The sequence below is a fragment of the Canis lupus genome, chromosome 35, assembly GCF_011100685.1.
Source record: "Canis lupus familiaris isolate Mischka breed German Shepherd chromosome 35, alternate assembly UU_Cfam_GSD_1.0, whole genome shotgun sequence".
Classification (NCBI taxonomy): Eukaryota; Metazoa; Chordata; class Mammalia; order Carnivora; family Canidae; genus Canis; species Canis lupus.
Genome location: NC_049256.1, coordinates 12,259,079 through 12,275,961, shown reverse-complemented (window position 1 = coordinate 12,275,961; position 16,883 = coordinate 12,259,079). Strand labels below are relative to the sequence as shown.

General features: G+C 41.1%; 1 protein-coding gene and 1 long non-coding RNA gene across 3 annotated transcripts in view; one reads left to right on the top strand and one right to left on the bottom strand.

Moving 5' to 3' along the window:
- NEDD9 (neural precursor cell expressed, developmentally down-regulated 9) overlaps positions 1 to 16,883 on the top strand; it is a 185,987-nt gene that overhangs the window by 65,141 nt on the left and 103,963 nt on the right. Inside the window, exon 2 of the mRNA XM_038584173.1 lies at positions 3,932 to 4,107. Within this exon, the coding sequence (XP_038440101.1) occupies positions 4,096 to 4,107 (12 nt within the window). The 5' untranslated portion in view covers positions 3,932 to 4,095. The remainder of the gene's footprint in view (positions 1 to 3,931; positions 4,108 to 16,883) is intronic.
- The window catches only part of LOC111094048, a 60,231-nt gene that overhangs the window by 32,576 nt on the left and 10,772 nt on the right, over positions 1 to 16,883 (bottom strand). The window contains exon 3 of one of the 2 annotated variants that reach the window (XR_005384327.1): positions 10,550 to 10,708. The exons of the other annotated variant lie outside the window; for it this stretch is intronic. This is a non-coding gene — a long non-coding RNA (uncharacterized LOC111094048). The remainder of the gene's footprint in view (positions 1 to 10,549; positions 10,709 to 16,883) is intronic. 2 annotated transcript variants of the gene reach the window in all.

Below are 16,883 nucleotides of genomic sequence, written 5' to 3'. Positions count from 1 at the left end.
TTTTTCTTTCTTTCTCTTTCTTTCTTTCTTTCTTTCTTTCTTTCTTTCTTTCTTTCTTTCTTTCTTTCTTCTCTCTTTCTTTCTTTCTTTCTTTCTTTCTTTCTTTCTTTCTTTCTTTCTTTCTTTCTTTCTTTCTTTCTTCTCTTTTTTGGCTTGGATTTTCTTACTGTGAATCTTCCAAGGCTACAGATCTTCTCTTAGCTGCCATATTTCAAATGAAAACCATGGATATTACTATAAAGTAGTAGTGTCCTTATTATTATACACTTCCACTGATGTTAGCAGCAGTCAATTTGAAACTCTAAGTTCTTAGAATCACTTTAGTATCTTCTGACACAAATCAAGAGGAGAAAAAGAAAAAGAAAGAAAAAAAAAAAAAAACCTCTTGAGGAGGATACTAAAATATTCCTAGCACAGAATGGGTAAAACTAAAAAGAAATTACAAACGTTGTCAGGAGCAGCAGGATGTCTCATACACTGCTGGTGAGAATATAAATTAGTACAAACTCTTTGGAAAACAATTTGGCCTTTTCCAGTAAAGTTGAAGAAATGTGTATCTATCCAAATTCCATTCTTAGGTATATGGACAACAGAAATGGATAAAGGTCTCCCCAGCAGTATCATTCATAATGGCCTCATGCTGGAGGCAACTCACATGTCCCTCAACATTAAAATGGATAGATAACAACACAATGAAATACTACATGGCAATAAAAAATTGCAAACTATAGGTGCCGACAATAACATGGATGAATTTCATGAACATAATGCTAGGTAGAAAAAGTTAATATGTAAGAGTATATACTGTGGGATCTATTTATTCAGAGTTCAAAAATAGGGAAAAATGACTATAGGGTTTTGGAATGCGGACTCAAAGGGGTAAGGTATAAAGAAAGGCAAGGAGGGGATTACCAAAATAGACAGGATCATGACCTTTAGGCAGGCTCACCCCTAACATTTGTGGGGCTTAAATGGAGAACTGTATATCATAGTCGTAGGCTTAAATATTTTATTTTATTTAATATTTTATTTATTTATTCGTAAGAGACACAGAGAGAGTCAGAGACACAGGCAGAGGGAGAGGCAGGCTCCCTCTGGGGAGCCTGATGCGGGACTCGATCCCAGGACCCCAGGACCATGCCCTGAGCCAAAGGCAGATGCTCAAACACTGAACAACCCGGGTGCCCTGGCCTAAATATTTTAAAGTAAACTAAACTAACACTAGATTGAATAAAAGCTATTTTATCCTCCTACCTCAACAAATGTATCTTCATGGCAACCTGGAAGACCAGGTTGGATCCTAGAATTCTTGGATTGCTTAGAGCTTCTCCCTGGAATGTGTGGCACAAAAAGAGGTGGCCCCCAGACTCCCAGGCCATCCATCTTTTCTTCCCACCCTCTGTTCCATCCCATACCTCAAGGGCTTTGTGTCCATGTATGTTCATCCATAGCCTCCTACAAATATCTGCCCCTAGGTCACCCCTTGGGCAGGTGGACCTGAGGAAGAGGCCAGGGAAGACCTGGAAGTGGACTCAGAATCATTTGGACAGGGAATCCAAATGTCCTGGTACTTGGTGCATGATCTAGAAAGGGAGACATGGGTTCTAGGTGGACATGACCTCTTGGCCTCAAAGAATCCTCTCCCCTTGGAAAGGGACATCAGTGGAGGAAATCTAGAAGCCCAAAACCACAAGACCCAACATAAAGCCCCCTGAAGAGGCTCAAGGCAGTACTGCCTTTGAAAAATTAGAAAGGAAGACAAACCATTAGAGATTCCTGACTCTGGGAAACAAACAGAGGCTTGCTGGAGGGGAGGTGGGGAAGGTGGGATAACTGGGTAACAGGCATTAAGGAGGGCATGTGATGTGATGAGCACTGGGTGTTATACTATATGTTGGCAAATCGAATTTAAATTTAAATTAAATTAAATTTTTTTTTAAAAAAGAAAGGGATTGTATTGGGAAGGGCACCTGGAAAACTTTGGGGTCCTGACAGCATGCTGTGCTTTAACCTGGAAGGCAATTTATGACAGTTTATTTAGCTCTACAGTTGGTTTTTTCTATGTGTGTTACATTTCACAAAGAAGAATTAATGAAATCTCTCATCTATCTATCTATCTATCTATCTATCTATCTATCTATCATCTATCTATCTTTCTATTAAGCCTAGTACTGTTGTTTTCGGGATCCTCACACTTTGGGCAGTTAAAATGCCTCAAGGCACGAGTACCTCAGGGGGAAATGGATAGAATTCTGGAAACATAGTGACTCTCACTGCTGGTTTGCTCCCCCACCTGGCGCTCAGATCCTCGGGTGACCATGGATAGGTCAGGCCGAGCAAATGAGTCATGGGCCTGTGTCCCCTTGCCTAGCCACTGCAAGTGCCTCAGAGAAAAATTTACTTTGCCCCATCTTAACCAAGATCTTAAATACTGTGTTTATCAAACCAAAATTACAGGAAGCTATTCCCATCCTAGCAGAAGTGAAAGGAGACCAACTCCCAACTCCCCTCTGTTTGGAAAGCAGTTCTAAAAAGACATCTCTTCCCCCTAAGGGCAGCTGGATAAATTCCTTACACAGTTTGCTGAGCTTCTACTATGTGCCAGGCACAATCCTGATTTTTCTGCTCCACGTTTTCAAAGACCCATTTGGTTTTGACTTCTCATTCTTGATAGGAAAAACATTTTGCTTTTACAAAGATTCAGATTCTCGGTTCTCAAAGAGATTTCTGTGCAGCCCATGTGTTTTAAATATTAGGATTTTTCTAAGAATATATATTTCAACAATGGTCCATAAGGATACACACACACACACACACATGCACACACACACACACACACACACACACCATCCCAAAACTGAACTTTATAGCTCTGAGATCATGAAAGGGAAGTGAAGAACTGGCCTGTACTAACTGACCAAAAGCCCAGTCCATTTTTTCCCCAAAAATAAAATTCTGGGCTTCACATTTAAGCTGTTTAAAAGCCACCCTGCCAAAGCACCAGTTTTCCTCATTTTAGGGAAACAAGAAAAGCATATGGCTTCAGTGACCTTCTCAAGCTGTTGATGAGAGGTAGTCAGGCACATTTGGTGGTTTCAAAATGATAAAAGCAACAACATAAAGGGGAATAATGAGGCAGAGGCACCTGGGTGGCTCAGGGGTTGAGCGTCCTCCTTTGGCTCAGGGTGTGATCCTGGAGTTCTGGGATTGAGTCCTGCATCGGGCTCCCTGCATGGAGCCTGCTTCTCTCTTTGCCTGAGTCTTTTCTCTCTGTGTGTCTCTCATGAATAAATAAATAAAATCTTGAAAGAAAGAAAGAAGAAAGAAAGAAAGAAAGAAAGAAAGAAAGAAAGAAAGAAAGAAAGAAAGAAAGAAAGAAGAAAGAAGAAAGAGAAAGAAGAAAGAAAGAGGCAGTGGGTGGAAGGGTGAAAAGACAAGTTAAATCAATGACAGTCAATGACAGAACTAAAATTATAGAAAATAGGCAATGAAGAAATGTTCCCTTGTACCATTCTGCCCCAATAAGAAACATCTGGCAAATATCTACCCACCTCTCAAGACTCCACCCAAAGTTTACCCTCTCCCTCTTCTAGTGCCCTCACCAGATCCACCTCACCTCCTATCAGGGTACCTGAAACATCTTATGGAACTGCATTTTTTTTTTTTTGGTTTGTCCTATTAGACTGTGGGGTCATTGAGGACAGGGTCATATTTTATGAAGCTTTGCAATTCCAGCTAACGCGTGTGAAAGCACCATAAGTGCTTTCCTTGGTGGCATGATTGAACGAACAAATGAATGAATGATGGATTCCATTCATGGGACTATGGATCTGGCTTTTCCAACCGCTACGATGCAATCGTTAAGTGATAAAAAGTGTCTCTCAGCCTCTGCCAGAGTTTACCCACTTTCACATTTTAAACCTCTTTTCAGATTCAAGAAGCTGTGAATTTCCCACCGGCATGAGAAGATCGCGTGTTCTTTAAGCAGAGTTATGAAAAGAAAGAAGCTGGACAGCAGACTAAAACGGGAATTGTCTTTTCCAAGATCCAGAGCTCCAACATTCCTTGGCGTAACAGAGAGAAGCACCTGGGAAAATGTGGGCAAGGGTGAGTAGTGATGGGAAAAACGTACATTTCATGCACTTCCCTTTTGTCCCAACTGCTTGAGACAACACTCCAAATGGCATTCCACCCTCACTCAGGATTGTAACTAATATTTGGAATTAAAAGGCTACTTTCAGGCCACCTGATTTTGCTCTGGCAGGTGAATCTTTTGAGCTGGATACCCTGATGCCCACAGGAAATCCTCTTCCTTTCAATCTCAGGGAAGCAATCTTCTGGGATAAAAGGAGAATATTTCCCTTTATATAACTAGTGCTTGAGCAAGCCTGGAAGTTATTCTCACTGACCTGTTCAGAAGCTGGTCATCTAGGTTAGCTTAGCTAGTTCTCTGGCTCCAATCAGTATTAGATTGTTCCTTTTTCATTTAGCCATTCTGCAAGTCGGTTTGGCCTGAGGTGGAAATTCGGGTTAAAACGGTCCATTCACCTATCTTTTTAAAGGTTTTTTAAAGGTTTTATGGAAACTAAGTCAAAGAAAGGATATGGAATGCATCGGTTAATTGCCTTTTAATGGGAGCAAGCAGGATGGCTTGGTGTGGAGGCATTGGGGGGTCAGGCAGAGCTGAGGCTTCACAGTCGAGTGACTGTGAGCCAGTTACTCGTCTCTTAATCTTTGTCTCTGAATTTATAAAATTTGAGCTAGGAAGATTGTCCTGAGGATGAAATGAGAAAATGCATATGAAGTAACTTGTGCTCAAAATTAGAAAGGTTAAGAGGTGCCTCGGTGGCACAGTCAGGTGAGCGTCCGACTCTTGGTTTCTGCTCAGGTCATGATCATGAGCTCGAGCCCTGCAATGGGCTCAGCACTCAGCATGGAGTCTGTTTGAGATTCTCTTCTTCCTCTATCCCTCCCCACCATGCTCTTTCTCTCCCTTCCTATCTCTCTGTCTCTGTCTCTCTCTCTCCAATAAATAAATCTTTTTTAAAAAGAAGAAGAAGGGGGCAGCCAGGGTGGCTCAGTGGTTTAGCACCGCCTTCAGCTCAGGGTGTGATCCTGGAGACCCAGGATGGAGTCCCATGTCAGGGTCCCTGCATGGAGCCTGCTTCTCCCTCTGCCTATGTCTCTGCCTCTCTCTCTCTCTGTTCATGAATGAATAAATAAAATCTTTAAAAATTAATTAATTAATTAATTAATTAAATGAAAAAGAAGAAGAAAGGTCAGTTCTCTTACATGCTGAGATTGACAATCTGTTGTCTATAACACATGGAGAACTAACCATCAGTACAAATAAGAAAGCAAGTAGGCAGTCATGTCAATCCAAAAAGGGCCCTCTTTCATTTGCAGAAGAAAGGTTATAAGTAAGTAATGACCAATGTTTTTAAAAACATTTTGATGAGAAATAAAAGGATTTGCATGGAAGTCTTTAAAAACCAGATTGCCCCTATCACTGCAATGTTTTAAAATAATGACCTCTTAAAAGTCCCCCTAGACCCAAGATCCCATGACAAAAATCCATCCCAGAATTGGATACTTCAGAAGCTTCAAACCAAACCAAATGACAGTATCCCCGCCCCCTTATCTGGGGTTTCACTATACACAGTCTCAGCTACCCGAGGTCAACCACATTCTGGAAGCAGATGATCTTCCTCCTGAGTAGTATCAGAAGATCAGTAGTCATCCAACACCATGTCACAACACCTGCATCTCACATGGGCATTTGATCATCTCACACCATCACAGGAAGAATGGTGACACTATGATATTTTGAGAGTGAGGAGACCACATTCACATAACTTTTTTACAGTTTATTGTTATAATTGTTCTATTTGATTCGTTATTGTTCATCTCTTGCTGGGTGTAATTTACAGTTTAAACTTTATCATTGGCATGTACGTATGGGGAAAGCATAGTTGTATATAGGGTGCAGTACTCCGCGTTTTCCACCATCCTCTGTGGATCTTGGAATGTATGTTTCATGGATAAGGGAGGATTACTGTACAAATTCAAATTGGAGCAAATTACATTTATTTGTGATTCAAGTCACTCGGCATGAATATTAATTTAATGAAGACTGAAACAAAGTCTCTTTTCATTTTTTTAGACCTCAAGTCAGTTTCACTAAGATGAGACAAAAAAAAAAAGAAAGAAAAGAAAAAAAAAAAAAAAAGAAGTTTGGCATTCTCAAATGCAAGCCAGTATTTCATTCCATTTGAGTTCCTGCAATGAACATTAGCCCTGTGGTATTTCAAATACATGTTGATTCTCAACTTTTGGTATTTTAGATCTGAAAACCAGACAACTCTATCACCTGAAATCTTTAAGTTGTTTTAGAATCATGTATGTTCAGAAAAAAAAATAGAATCATGTATGTTCAGAGTCCAGAAGTCCTTGAGGTCCTTACTTCCATCACTTCTGGTTGGGCTTTTCTTTTTTTTTCATTATTGAACTGTATGTACACATGTGTGTGTAACTTCACACCAGACTAAGTAGAATGGAAATATTTGGCAATTATTATTATCATCTAACAGCAAAAAGGAGCATTGATTCCTTGTCATCAATGGTTTCTGGGGATACAACCCTACTGCTCTTTGGGGGGCAGCGTGCTGCTTCAAGATCCAGACCTGAAGCCATGTTGCCTGATTTGAATCCTACCCCTGCCGCTAACAAGTAGTAGGACCTTGAACAAGTTATTTAACCTCTGTGTGCCTCAGTTTCTTCATCTATAAAATAAGAATGAAAATAACGCCTCTTTGGAGAGGTCGTTGTGACAATTAAGTATGCAAATTGCCTTTGACTGTGTTTGGCATATTTTAAACCCTGGACAGAGGCTTCCAGTGAAACCTGGAGTCGTACAGCACAGAGGAAGTGAAGTCTACGTGGCTCAAAGGAATCACTAAAGGCAGAAGATGGGAGAAGTAGAGAGTAAGGAAAGGCCTAGGGAGAGATTGAGCCTTTAGGAATCTGGGTCAGCCTAGACTTGGCTGCTCTCCTGAGCCCCCTGTGCTGTGATTGTCTGGTTTGGGGAGATGCAATGAAGATACACCCTGAGGTCGCGGCCAGAAACATCCTTTCAGGAAACCTGTGCTAACCTTATAAATACTCTTAATAGTAAGCCCTTTACCAAAACACTCAGCAAGTGAAAGCAAGCCCTGAGCTAGCTAATGTGGAGGGAAGGTGGAGAGCCCATGCTCCCGAGGGTGGGGGTTGCAGGTGGCATCTGAGAGCTGCAGAGAGGCCAGGCAGCAGGTAGCCTTCCTTTGTGATTCTGTAGCAGCCAGTGGCATGTTGGAGGCAGCTAGTTCCAGCTCCCCAGAGCTGACTGTGCGCGTCCTGCCCAGTGAATTCACATAGGTAACTTAACAGTGACCACAGAGTGGGTATTTACACCACAGAAATTGGCCAACTACAATTCAAGGTTGTTTCATTTTGTTTCACTGTCAGAGAGCCGGAAGGTAAACATTTCCCAGTGCACCACTGGTGATGATAGAGGGGCTGGCTCAGAAAAACAAGAATGCTGGAAAAAAAAAAAAAAAAGATCTTCTAAACTGCAAAACTGTTTCTTTGGCATTCCTTACTCTTCTCCTTTATACAAAGGCAGGAAGCTGGCAGTTGGACATGGTCTGTTATGGTTTACCTAAAGAAAAAAAGTCTAGCTGGACTATTGCTTCACGAATGGCCAAAACGTGTTGACTGACAGGACTTGCAAATTTTGTCCTTTTTTTCCCATTAAATCCAAGTTCACCTCAGGTCCAAAGTCATCATCAAACTGTGTATTTACACCTGCCATACGTTTATGAGGTCCTAAAAAAGGAGATGCAATAAAGAGGAGGAATTCACATATTCTTTTCTCAATATGACATATTGTAGGGAATATGAAAACTTTATGCACTGAGAATTATTACCTTTCCTCTTTACACTTAAAGGATAATTTAACTTGTTCAGATTTCCAGGTTGTTCCTTGAGAGTAAAGATGAAAGAATAGGGACTGAAAATGAAGAACACCTCTAAATCTGCCTTTGTTGGTCTGCGCAGGAGGCTGTAACAAGTACTGCAGGCTAATGGCTTAAGCAACAGAAATTTATGTTCTCACAGTCCTGGAGGCTAGAAGGCCAAGACCAAGGTGTGTCAGCAGCTATGGTTTCTCCTGAGGCCTGCAGAAGGTTGCCTTCCTACTGTGTCCTCATATGGCCCTCCCTCCGAGTGTGTCTGTGTCCTAATCTCTTCTTGTTATAGGGACACCAGTCATATTGGATTAGGGCCCGCCTACATGTCCTCATTATACCTTGAATGCTCTTTTAAGGGCCCTATATCCAAACCAACTCCTAAAAGACCAAATAGAGTCACATTCTCAGATTCTGTGGGCTAGGACTTGAAAGTATGAATTTGAAGAGGGACCCAATTAAACGCATTACACTGCCCAAACATAACCATAATTTATCCACAAGGAAAATCGGATTTAACAACATCACAGGTCAAGTGCCCGGAGAAGCAGACTCCGGAGAGATGGAGGTTGGCATGCAGGGCATTATGGGAGGTGCTCTCAGGAATACCTGCAAGCAATGAAGGCAGCAGGATTAGGCAGGAGGGGAGCTGGACTATAGTACAGTCGTAGTTAAGGCCCAGGCTGGCCTTATGGCCCTCTGAGCATAGGAGAGTTGTCTGGAATGGAAGTAAGGGTGGTAGGCCTTTATACTACTGCCTGGGCCAATCATGGGATGTGGTGGGGCGGGAGTGGCTGAGTGTGTGACATGCATGAAGAATCTCTCTTCAGCTCAGGACAATCTCAGGAGATTCAGTTGAGAGCCGTCGGTCACCTAAGCTTCGGGAGCTGACAGGTGATTGGTTGCTCAGTCTCAAGTGAGGTCTCTGGTCAGTGTACTAGGTGTTCAAAGTATAAGGCAGCAGAACTCCCCCCAAGTGGATGAAGATTTACCATCATCTCCTTAAGAAATTTCTCATAATATCTCTCAGTAGATTAAAAGGTGACCTATTATGAACCCTAAAACATTTGGCTCAATTCTGGGTGCATAGAAAATGTCCAGCAGAATGGTTTCGAAATGTGGCTTCATGGGAAAAGTATGCTGGCTGAAGCCAAAGAAATCTGGGTTCAACTCTCTGCCCCACTATTTACTGACATTTTTTACCCTCTCTGAAATTCCAATTCCTCTTCTGCAAAGAGGATAATTATGCCAACATTGTTAGACTGCTGGAAATTTTTAAATAATATGTACTTAAGAGTGTCAGGCACAATGCTTGACACAAAGAAGGCATTCCAAAAAAGCATGAGTTTCCTTCCCTTTCTTTCAGCAAAAGTTAATTGGTGGTGACTAATTTCCAACCAGAAATAAAGGTTTGATCTCCTAACCTGAAGGAAAATGTTTCTCAAATTCCGGTGTTATCAGAAGCACCAGCAAAGATTGTCAAAACAGATTCCTGGACCCCATTCACAGTGAATCTAAATCAGGAGACCAGGGATACATAATTTTAACAAGTCCCCTGGGGGTTTCTGATAGCCAGAGAATCTTGAGGTCCCCTGCGTGGGGCTGTGGGTGCTGTCTCAGTAGGAAGGGGAGTCCAGTGCTTAGATGCCTGGGGACATTTCCGCTCTCCCTCATTGTCATTAGTTCTGTAGATGTAGATATACACATCACATCACAAAGACGTCCCCCCTTGCATAAATACTGTGCATTCCAAAACTAAAACATGCATAAATTATGTCAGTTAAAGAATCAAACCAATTCTCCTTTTCAAGATGTAGTTTTATTGAGGTATAAATCACTACTACAAGGCAATTTAGTGCAGACGGGAATTTTACTGGGGGATGCAGATCCCCTGAGCTTGTCTGGAAAAAGGGAAGCACATCCAGAAATGAAGTGTCCTGCAGGTGTAAGAGCTGCCGGGCCTGTAAAGAAGCACCGTCTGGACAGAGATTTAACTTTCTCATTTAAATCAAGTAAAACTGAGTTCCTCTGGATGGGATTGCTGAAGGCTTTCTGTGTCTGATTATGGATCACAAAGCCCAGCTGCGCTGCAGAAATTATGCTGTCAAAAAGACACCTGACCAAGGTCCAGAAAGTAAACAGGAGCTGGAACACAGAAAGTGACCCCTGAGCAGAGACGGGTTTTCACATCCCTACCAGACTTCCCCTGATTTAACATGGGGCCATGTGGTTTCCCAGTGTCTTCTGTGGCTTTCTTTTCCCACAGAAAGAGGCCTCATTTATTCTAAAATATGAAGCTTTAGGGGTTTCTTGAAAATGGTACTTTCACTCAGTAAAAATAAGTCAAGATGAAAACACTATTGTGGGAATCTGTTTTGGAAAAGGATTAAGCTGAGAACATGAAAGAAACAGTTTATTTTCCCCCAAATGATCAGCAACCACCTAGACCTGGTCACTTTCCCTATGATTAAAAAAAAAAAAAAAATTCTAGAAGCAGCACAATGAAAGTGTTATCACCGAGAAGTCCAAGGTGACTCTGTACTCACCGTCTCCGTACTAACACCACAAGTGCAGGAGTCGATGAGCTTCTTCTGTCCTTAGACCTACTCTGAGTTCTTATAGATGAAGGGGGTCTCTGTCCTCATTTCCCCTCACCTTGCCTTTATTCTCTTTTAAAAAATATTCCTCCAGGTGTGACCAGGGCCCTGTAATACACACCAAGTCATTGTTACACCAAAGGAACCGTGCATCCCCTAACCTTTAAGTATTACCCAGAGCCCCTTGCTCTTTTCTCTGGCTCACTTACAGAAGCATCTTTGCGTACAACATCGAATTAAACAGTAGCATCTAGTGCTCCTTTCTTTGTTCAAAACTCTTTCAGCCTCAGCCTTGTACGCTGCCCTTCCTCAGATACACAGATTTTTGGGGCTAGAAGAACACGTTAGCCAGGGGAGCATCGCAGTGAACCATGGTAATGAGTAAGCCCTATAATCTTGGTATTGTAGCACAATACAGGTGCGTTGTCACTCCCAAGACTGTCATTGGATCTATGGGGCAGCTGTCCTCAGGCATGTGGGCTTCTTCCATCATGTGGCCCCACCACTATCTCAGGGTCCTTCACTTCTGGCAGTGTAGAGAAAAAGAGAGAAGGTCTGGGACATCTTAGCAAGCAAACCAGGAAAGTGGAGAATTGGTCAAGCCGCATTTCACCAACCCAAAGAAGGCTGAGAAATGTTGACAAGTACAAAGATGCTAATAGTGTTTGTTTCTGAGAGTCCTTAGATGTCTCTTGCTTTCAATCCCTTCAAGTGTTTCTTAGTTGAAGCAATTGAGACCCAAAGAACACATTACACAGAGCTAATCAGTGACAGCTCAGTTTAGTGCTGGCCAAAAGGCCTCTTGCTCTCCTAGTAATTCCAATTAATGTATAAAAAGGCTCATAAGAGCTCGAGATACAGTTGAAGCATTGTTTCTAGAACTTTCTATCCAGAGCGAGAAGGACTATGAATACTCTGCTCCAAAACCCACAATTCTGTTGCAGTCCTCTCAGTCTGAGAGCTGGACAGATGACTGTTTCAAAGAGCAAGTGCCAGTAGCAAACCCTAATTACGGGAAATGCTTCTTGGCTCCTAAGGATATAAAATTACTTTGTGGAAAGTCAAGAAAAATAGAAATAGAATACCCTGTAATGCTCATTCAGAGGCCAAAAGTCACCTATTAAGACTTGCGTATTGTGCTTGGTTCTGTCAAAATAGCTTACAGGGTGGAGACAGTTCATATGGAGAGAAATTCTGGATGGGGTCAGCCTGGTTTGCAATCATCACATTGGCTCATGGAATACACATCTTGAAAGATTGTCCTCCTCACAGTTGAGTTCAAATGTGAGAAGAAACAGAGATTTCCAGAAAATACCTAATAAAGGATAAGGAAATGGATGCAGGCAAGGATAGTCTCCTTGACACATTGAGAACACTATGTGGGAATCTGGATGAACCTTTGCCACACCTCTGACCATCTAGATCAATGTCTATTCAACACACCCCTGTCCCACCAGCCTGCTCTCTCTCAAGTAAATAAATAAATATTTAATAATAATAATAATAATAGATTTATAGAGTGAGCACCATATTATATTACTTCATTCAACCAAAACATAATCGCATTTCCTAGATTTAGAGATCAGGCTTTAAAAATAGTCCAGAAGATAATTAGGTATGCCTTTATTTTTCAATCTTTCCACCTCATTCTCAGTCTTTCATGCCCAGTGCTCCCCCTTTGAAAAAAAATTTCCATCCTGGTGAGTTGGGGCAATATCGTGCCCAAGTTAACGGTCATAGCGAAGACCTGAGACAAATGGATTTGCTAAATCGCATGCTAGTTTCTGGCAAAACTTGGACTCAAATCAATGGTCAGCATAGTGAGCAAGAGAGATGGAGGCAAAAAAAAACCTTGGAAATAAGGCTGTTCTCAGAGTTAAACAGTAAAATGCATACAAAAATACACACATGGGATGCCTGGGTAGCTCAGTGGTTGAGCGTCTGCCTTTGGCCCAGGGCATGATCCTGGAGTCCCAGGATCGAGTCCCACATCAGACTCTCTGCATGAAGCCTGCTTCTCTCTCTGCCTATATCTCTGCCTCTCTCTCTCTGTGTCTCTCATGAATAAATAAATAAAATCTAAAAAAAAAAAATGCACACAAACTAGTAAAACAGAATGGATATAATTAGCCAGTTATGGAAGGAAGCCAAGAAACCATCCATCTATATATAAAATAAAAGTGTGTGAAAGCATCTCAAACTTCAGCCCCACTGATCTAGGGCTACAGTAAAGAGGAGGAGGTACATGTGATTATAAGTGAGAAAGCAAAAAACTAAATGGCTGCATTTTGCCTGTTTGGACGAAGGCTATGTGAATGAAGGAGTTGGTTGGCAAAAAAAGGCAGTAAAAAGAACCAGAGGGTCATAGAAGCCCTCTGGATGGCATGTTCCATCAACATGGAAGCATCTAAAGAAGACGCGATCTTGGCATTGGCACTGTTGGCCAGAGCATTACGGTTTCCTTGATGAGACAATCTCTACTATGAACAACAATGCCTCAAGCCATTGGCAATAACATTCTAAGATCAATTAAGAGATTTTTTCTGATTTCTGTGGACATCAAGCAACCCTGAGATCATCTGGCTCCTCATGACGGAGCTGCCTCAATGCTTTCCGGTCTATTTGCCAGTTATATTTATTATTTTAAATTACTATAATTGTACCTGATACTGTGAGTTGGTTCTATGTTAAGCACGCCAACAAAATCGCTTTTAGGAACTTGACAGGCCTTAGAGCATGATCTCTTCTTCAGGGTAAGCCCCGCTTATGGAGTGCACCTGGGCACGCAGTCCTGTTACCTAGCAACAGCTCAGCCTGCACTCTGCTCTTCCTGAACTGTAGCTGAACCAGCCCCGTGCAATTTTGACTTGACCATATATAAAGTCAAGATCAGGATGTTCTAATAATATTACAGCCTTTAGTGATCTGACAAAACAATTGCCATACGGTAAGCCAGAAACAGCCTGCAGAATAAAGGGATGGAAAGAACCTAAACGGTTTTAACAGGCCGCGTGTTGATTTTCAATTGTATCTGGGACCCCGCCACAGACAGCTTCATCAAAGATAACCAAGTAGTTGACAGAGTAATGTTTTCCAGGTTTTTTCACACCTTATCCAATTGCAGTAATTGTTAGGTGATAAAGACAGTGACAGCTCATTACAAAATTCAGCTTCTAGAAGCTGAAAGGTTAGGTGGCACCTCTCACCTGCTGGGTGATAGGTTAGCCTCCTACCCCTGTCCCTTCTCTACTACCCCCCGCCCCCAATTCTGTCTGGAATCTGGTGCACTCAAGGCATTAGATTTCACACAGAGCCTTTTGAAGTGAAAATAAAGCCAGAAGGCTCTACCACAGAACCTCAGGAATAGGTAAAACTGTACAGAGAAGGCAGGGAGGAAGGGAAGAAAGAATATGGTCTCAAAACTTGAGAGCATTATCCCCAGTCTCTACAAGGTTTTTGATCAGTGTGTGTGCGTGTAGGTGTCTGTCTGTCTCCCTGGGTACCTAGGGAAGGGTTTGTATACTCTTGTGCCCTCACACCAGCTTGTCACACGCGTATAATCCTACATCCACAGACGTTAACTACTTGGGGCTTTTTTTAGCAACTTTATTGAGACATAATTGGCATACAATAAACTACACATATTCAAAGTGTGAGTTCTGATAATGTGGACATACATAAACACCTGTAAAACCATCACCACGATCAAGGTAACAAACATATCCATGATTCCCAAAACTTTTCTCGTGCTCCTTCATAATCCCACCTTCCGTCCTTTCCAACTCCCATCCCATCCCCAGGAAACCATCAGTCTGCTTTCTACCATTATACATTAGCTTTCAATTCCTAGACACTAAAAAAATGAAACAGACACTATGCACCTTTTTTTTTTTTTTTTCGGGCTTCATCCATGTTGTGGTGTGAATCAAGAGTTCATTCCTTTCCACTGTTGCTGAGTAGTGTTCCTTGTATGACTGGACCACAGTGTGTTTATCCATTCACTTGTTGATAGTTACTGGGGTTCTTCCCAGTTTGGAGAGATTAGAAATAAAGTTCAATGATCATTTGGACAAAAGTTTTTGTATGGACATGTGCTTTCTTTTCTTTTGGGTAAATTCCTAGGACGGATGAGTACATCAGATGGTAGATGTATGCCTCACTTTCTAAGAAACTGGCGAACTGTTGTGGTTGTACTATTTTATGTGTCCATCAGTAGTACGTGAGCATTCCAGTTCCTCCACTTCCCTGCCAGCACTAGGTTTGGTTGGATTTGTCTATTAATTTTAGCCATCCAAACAGGCACACAGTGATATTTTCCCATGCTTTATTGAGCATCTTTTCATGTGCATATTCAACATCTGTTAAGTCTTCTTTAATAAAAGGACTATTTATGTTTTGTCCATTCTTTTATTGGGTTGTTTTCTCATTATTAGTGTTGAGAGTTTCTTATCTATTCTGGATACAATTACTTTGTCAGATGTATGTACTTTGAATGTTTTTTTCCAATTTCTGGCTTGTCTTTTCATTCTGACAACATGATTTTTGGAAGAGTAGACATTTTTAATTTTAGTGAAGTCGTATTTATTAATTTTTTTATAGATCATGCTTTTCAGTGTGATAGCTAAAAAAATCTTTGCCTAATCCAAGGTCACAAACATTTTCTCCTATATTTTCTTCTAAAAGTTTTAGTTTTAGGTTTTACATTTACCTCTGACCCATTTTGAGTTAGTATTTACATGATGGAAGGTGTTAGATTGAAGTTCATTATTTTATACATGGATATCCAATTGCGCCAATGCCATTTGTTGGAAGGAACATGTTTTCCCACTAAATATTCTTTGCACCTTTGTAAAAAAATCAGTTGTCCGACATCATTTTTGTTCCCTTGATCTGTCTGTCCTTAAGACAATACCACACTGTCTTGATTCATGTAGCTTTCTAGTAAGTCTTGAAGTCGAGTCTTGAAATTTTAGTCTTCTTTTATAAGAGTTCTTTTCTTTCTTTAATTTCATTTTGTTTTGCCTTTGCTATTCTAGGCCCTTTGTGTTTCCATATGAAGTTTAAAATCAATTTGCCAATTTCTACAAAAAAGCTTACTGAGATATTGATCAGGATAATGCTGAATCTATAAATCAATCTGAGGAGAACTGACATCTTACCAATATTAAGTGTTCTGATCTATGAAAATATTCTATCTCCTCACTTATTTAGATCTTCTTTAATTTCACTCTGCAATGTTTTGTGGTTTTCAGTGCATAGAGAACTATAAACATTTCTCAGCCACAAATCATCAAGGAGGATGACCAAAGTCTTCAAGAGTAACAACCTAAAGGCACCAGAGGCCTAAGTTCCCATATTGTTTGGCAATATAGTGCAAGGAATATAAAGAAGGAAGAGTAGTACCTATTTCCTAGAATTTCAAGTATTAATTGAGAGAGCACAGTATGCAGTTTAATATAGCATAGTCTACGGTTCACACTGCCTGGGTTCAAATCCCAGCTCTACCACTTACAGCTGAGCAATCTTAGGGAATTCACAATCCCTCTAGAATTCAGCTTTTTGATCAGCAAATGTAGAAAGTACTACCGCCTTCTTCATAAAGATCTTCATAAGAATCAAATGAGTTTGTTAAACACTTAGAAATATTCTTATCATGTGATAAGCAACAAATGAATGTTAGCAATGAGTATTGGTTTTATCATTAATAGCACTAACACAGCATCTGCAACTGATAAAGAGTAGATTGAAGTATTAGCTTATATAACAAATGAGGCTACTTGGTTTAACACCCTCACATATGCATCTCATCTGATTTGACTATCACAGGCCGACCTGAATTTGCTGGAAGGTGTGTTCTTAATGATCTGACCCTGATACTGAACCCAACTCCCCATTCTATCCTTTGGATGTCATATTTGAGAGTATGTATCAGACACACCCATGCAGGATCTCAAGATGATAGGCAAATTTCCCACAACTAACTTTACTATTGGCTTTCTTAATTTCTCTTCTACCCATTTTGAGATCTAAAAGTCTGGAAGAGGTTATATGAATCACTATCTCTTATCACTCCCAAAATCCTTAGAAAGCTCACCCCCTCATAAAGATGCATCTACTCAACCTCTGGCTCTTGCTGTAGGGCAAAGATGTGTCCAGGTTGCATATAGACTGTTTTTATGGTGTGATATGATTTCCAAACCCAGGAAGGCCCCGTGCACCTCTCATCATCTCCCAGCACTACCTTCCACCCTTGGACACATACACACACACACACACACAATCT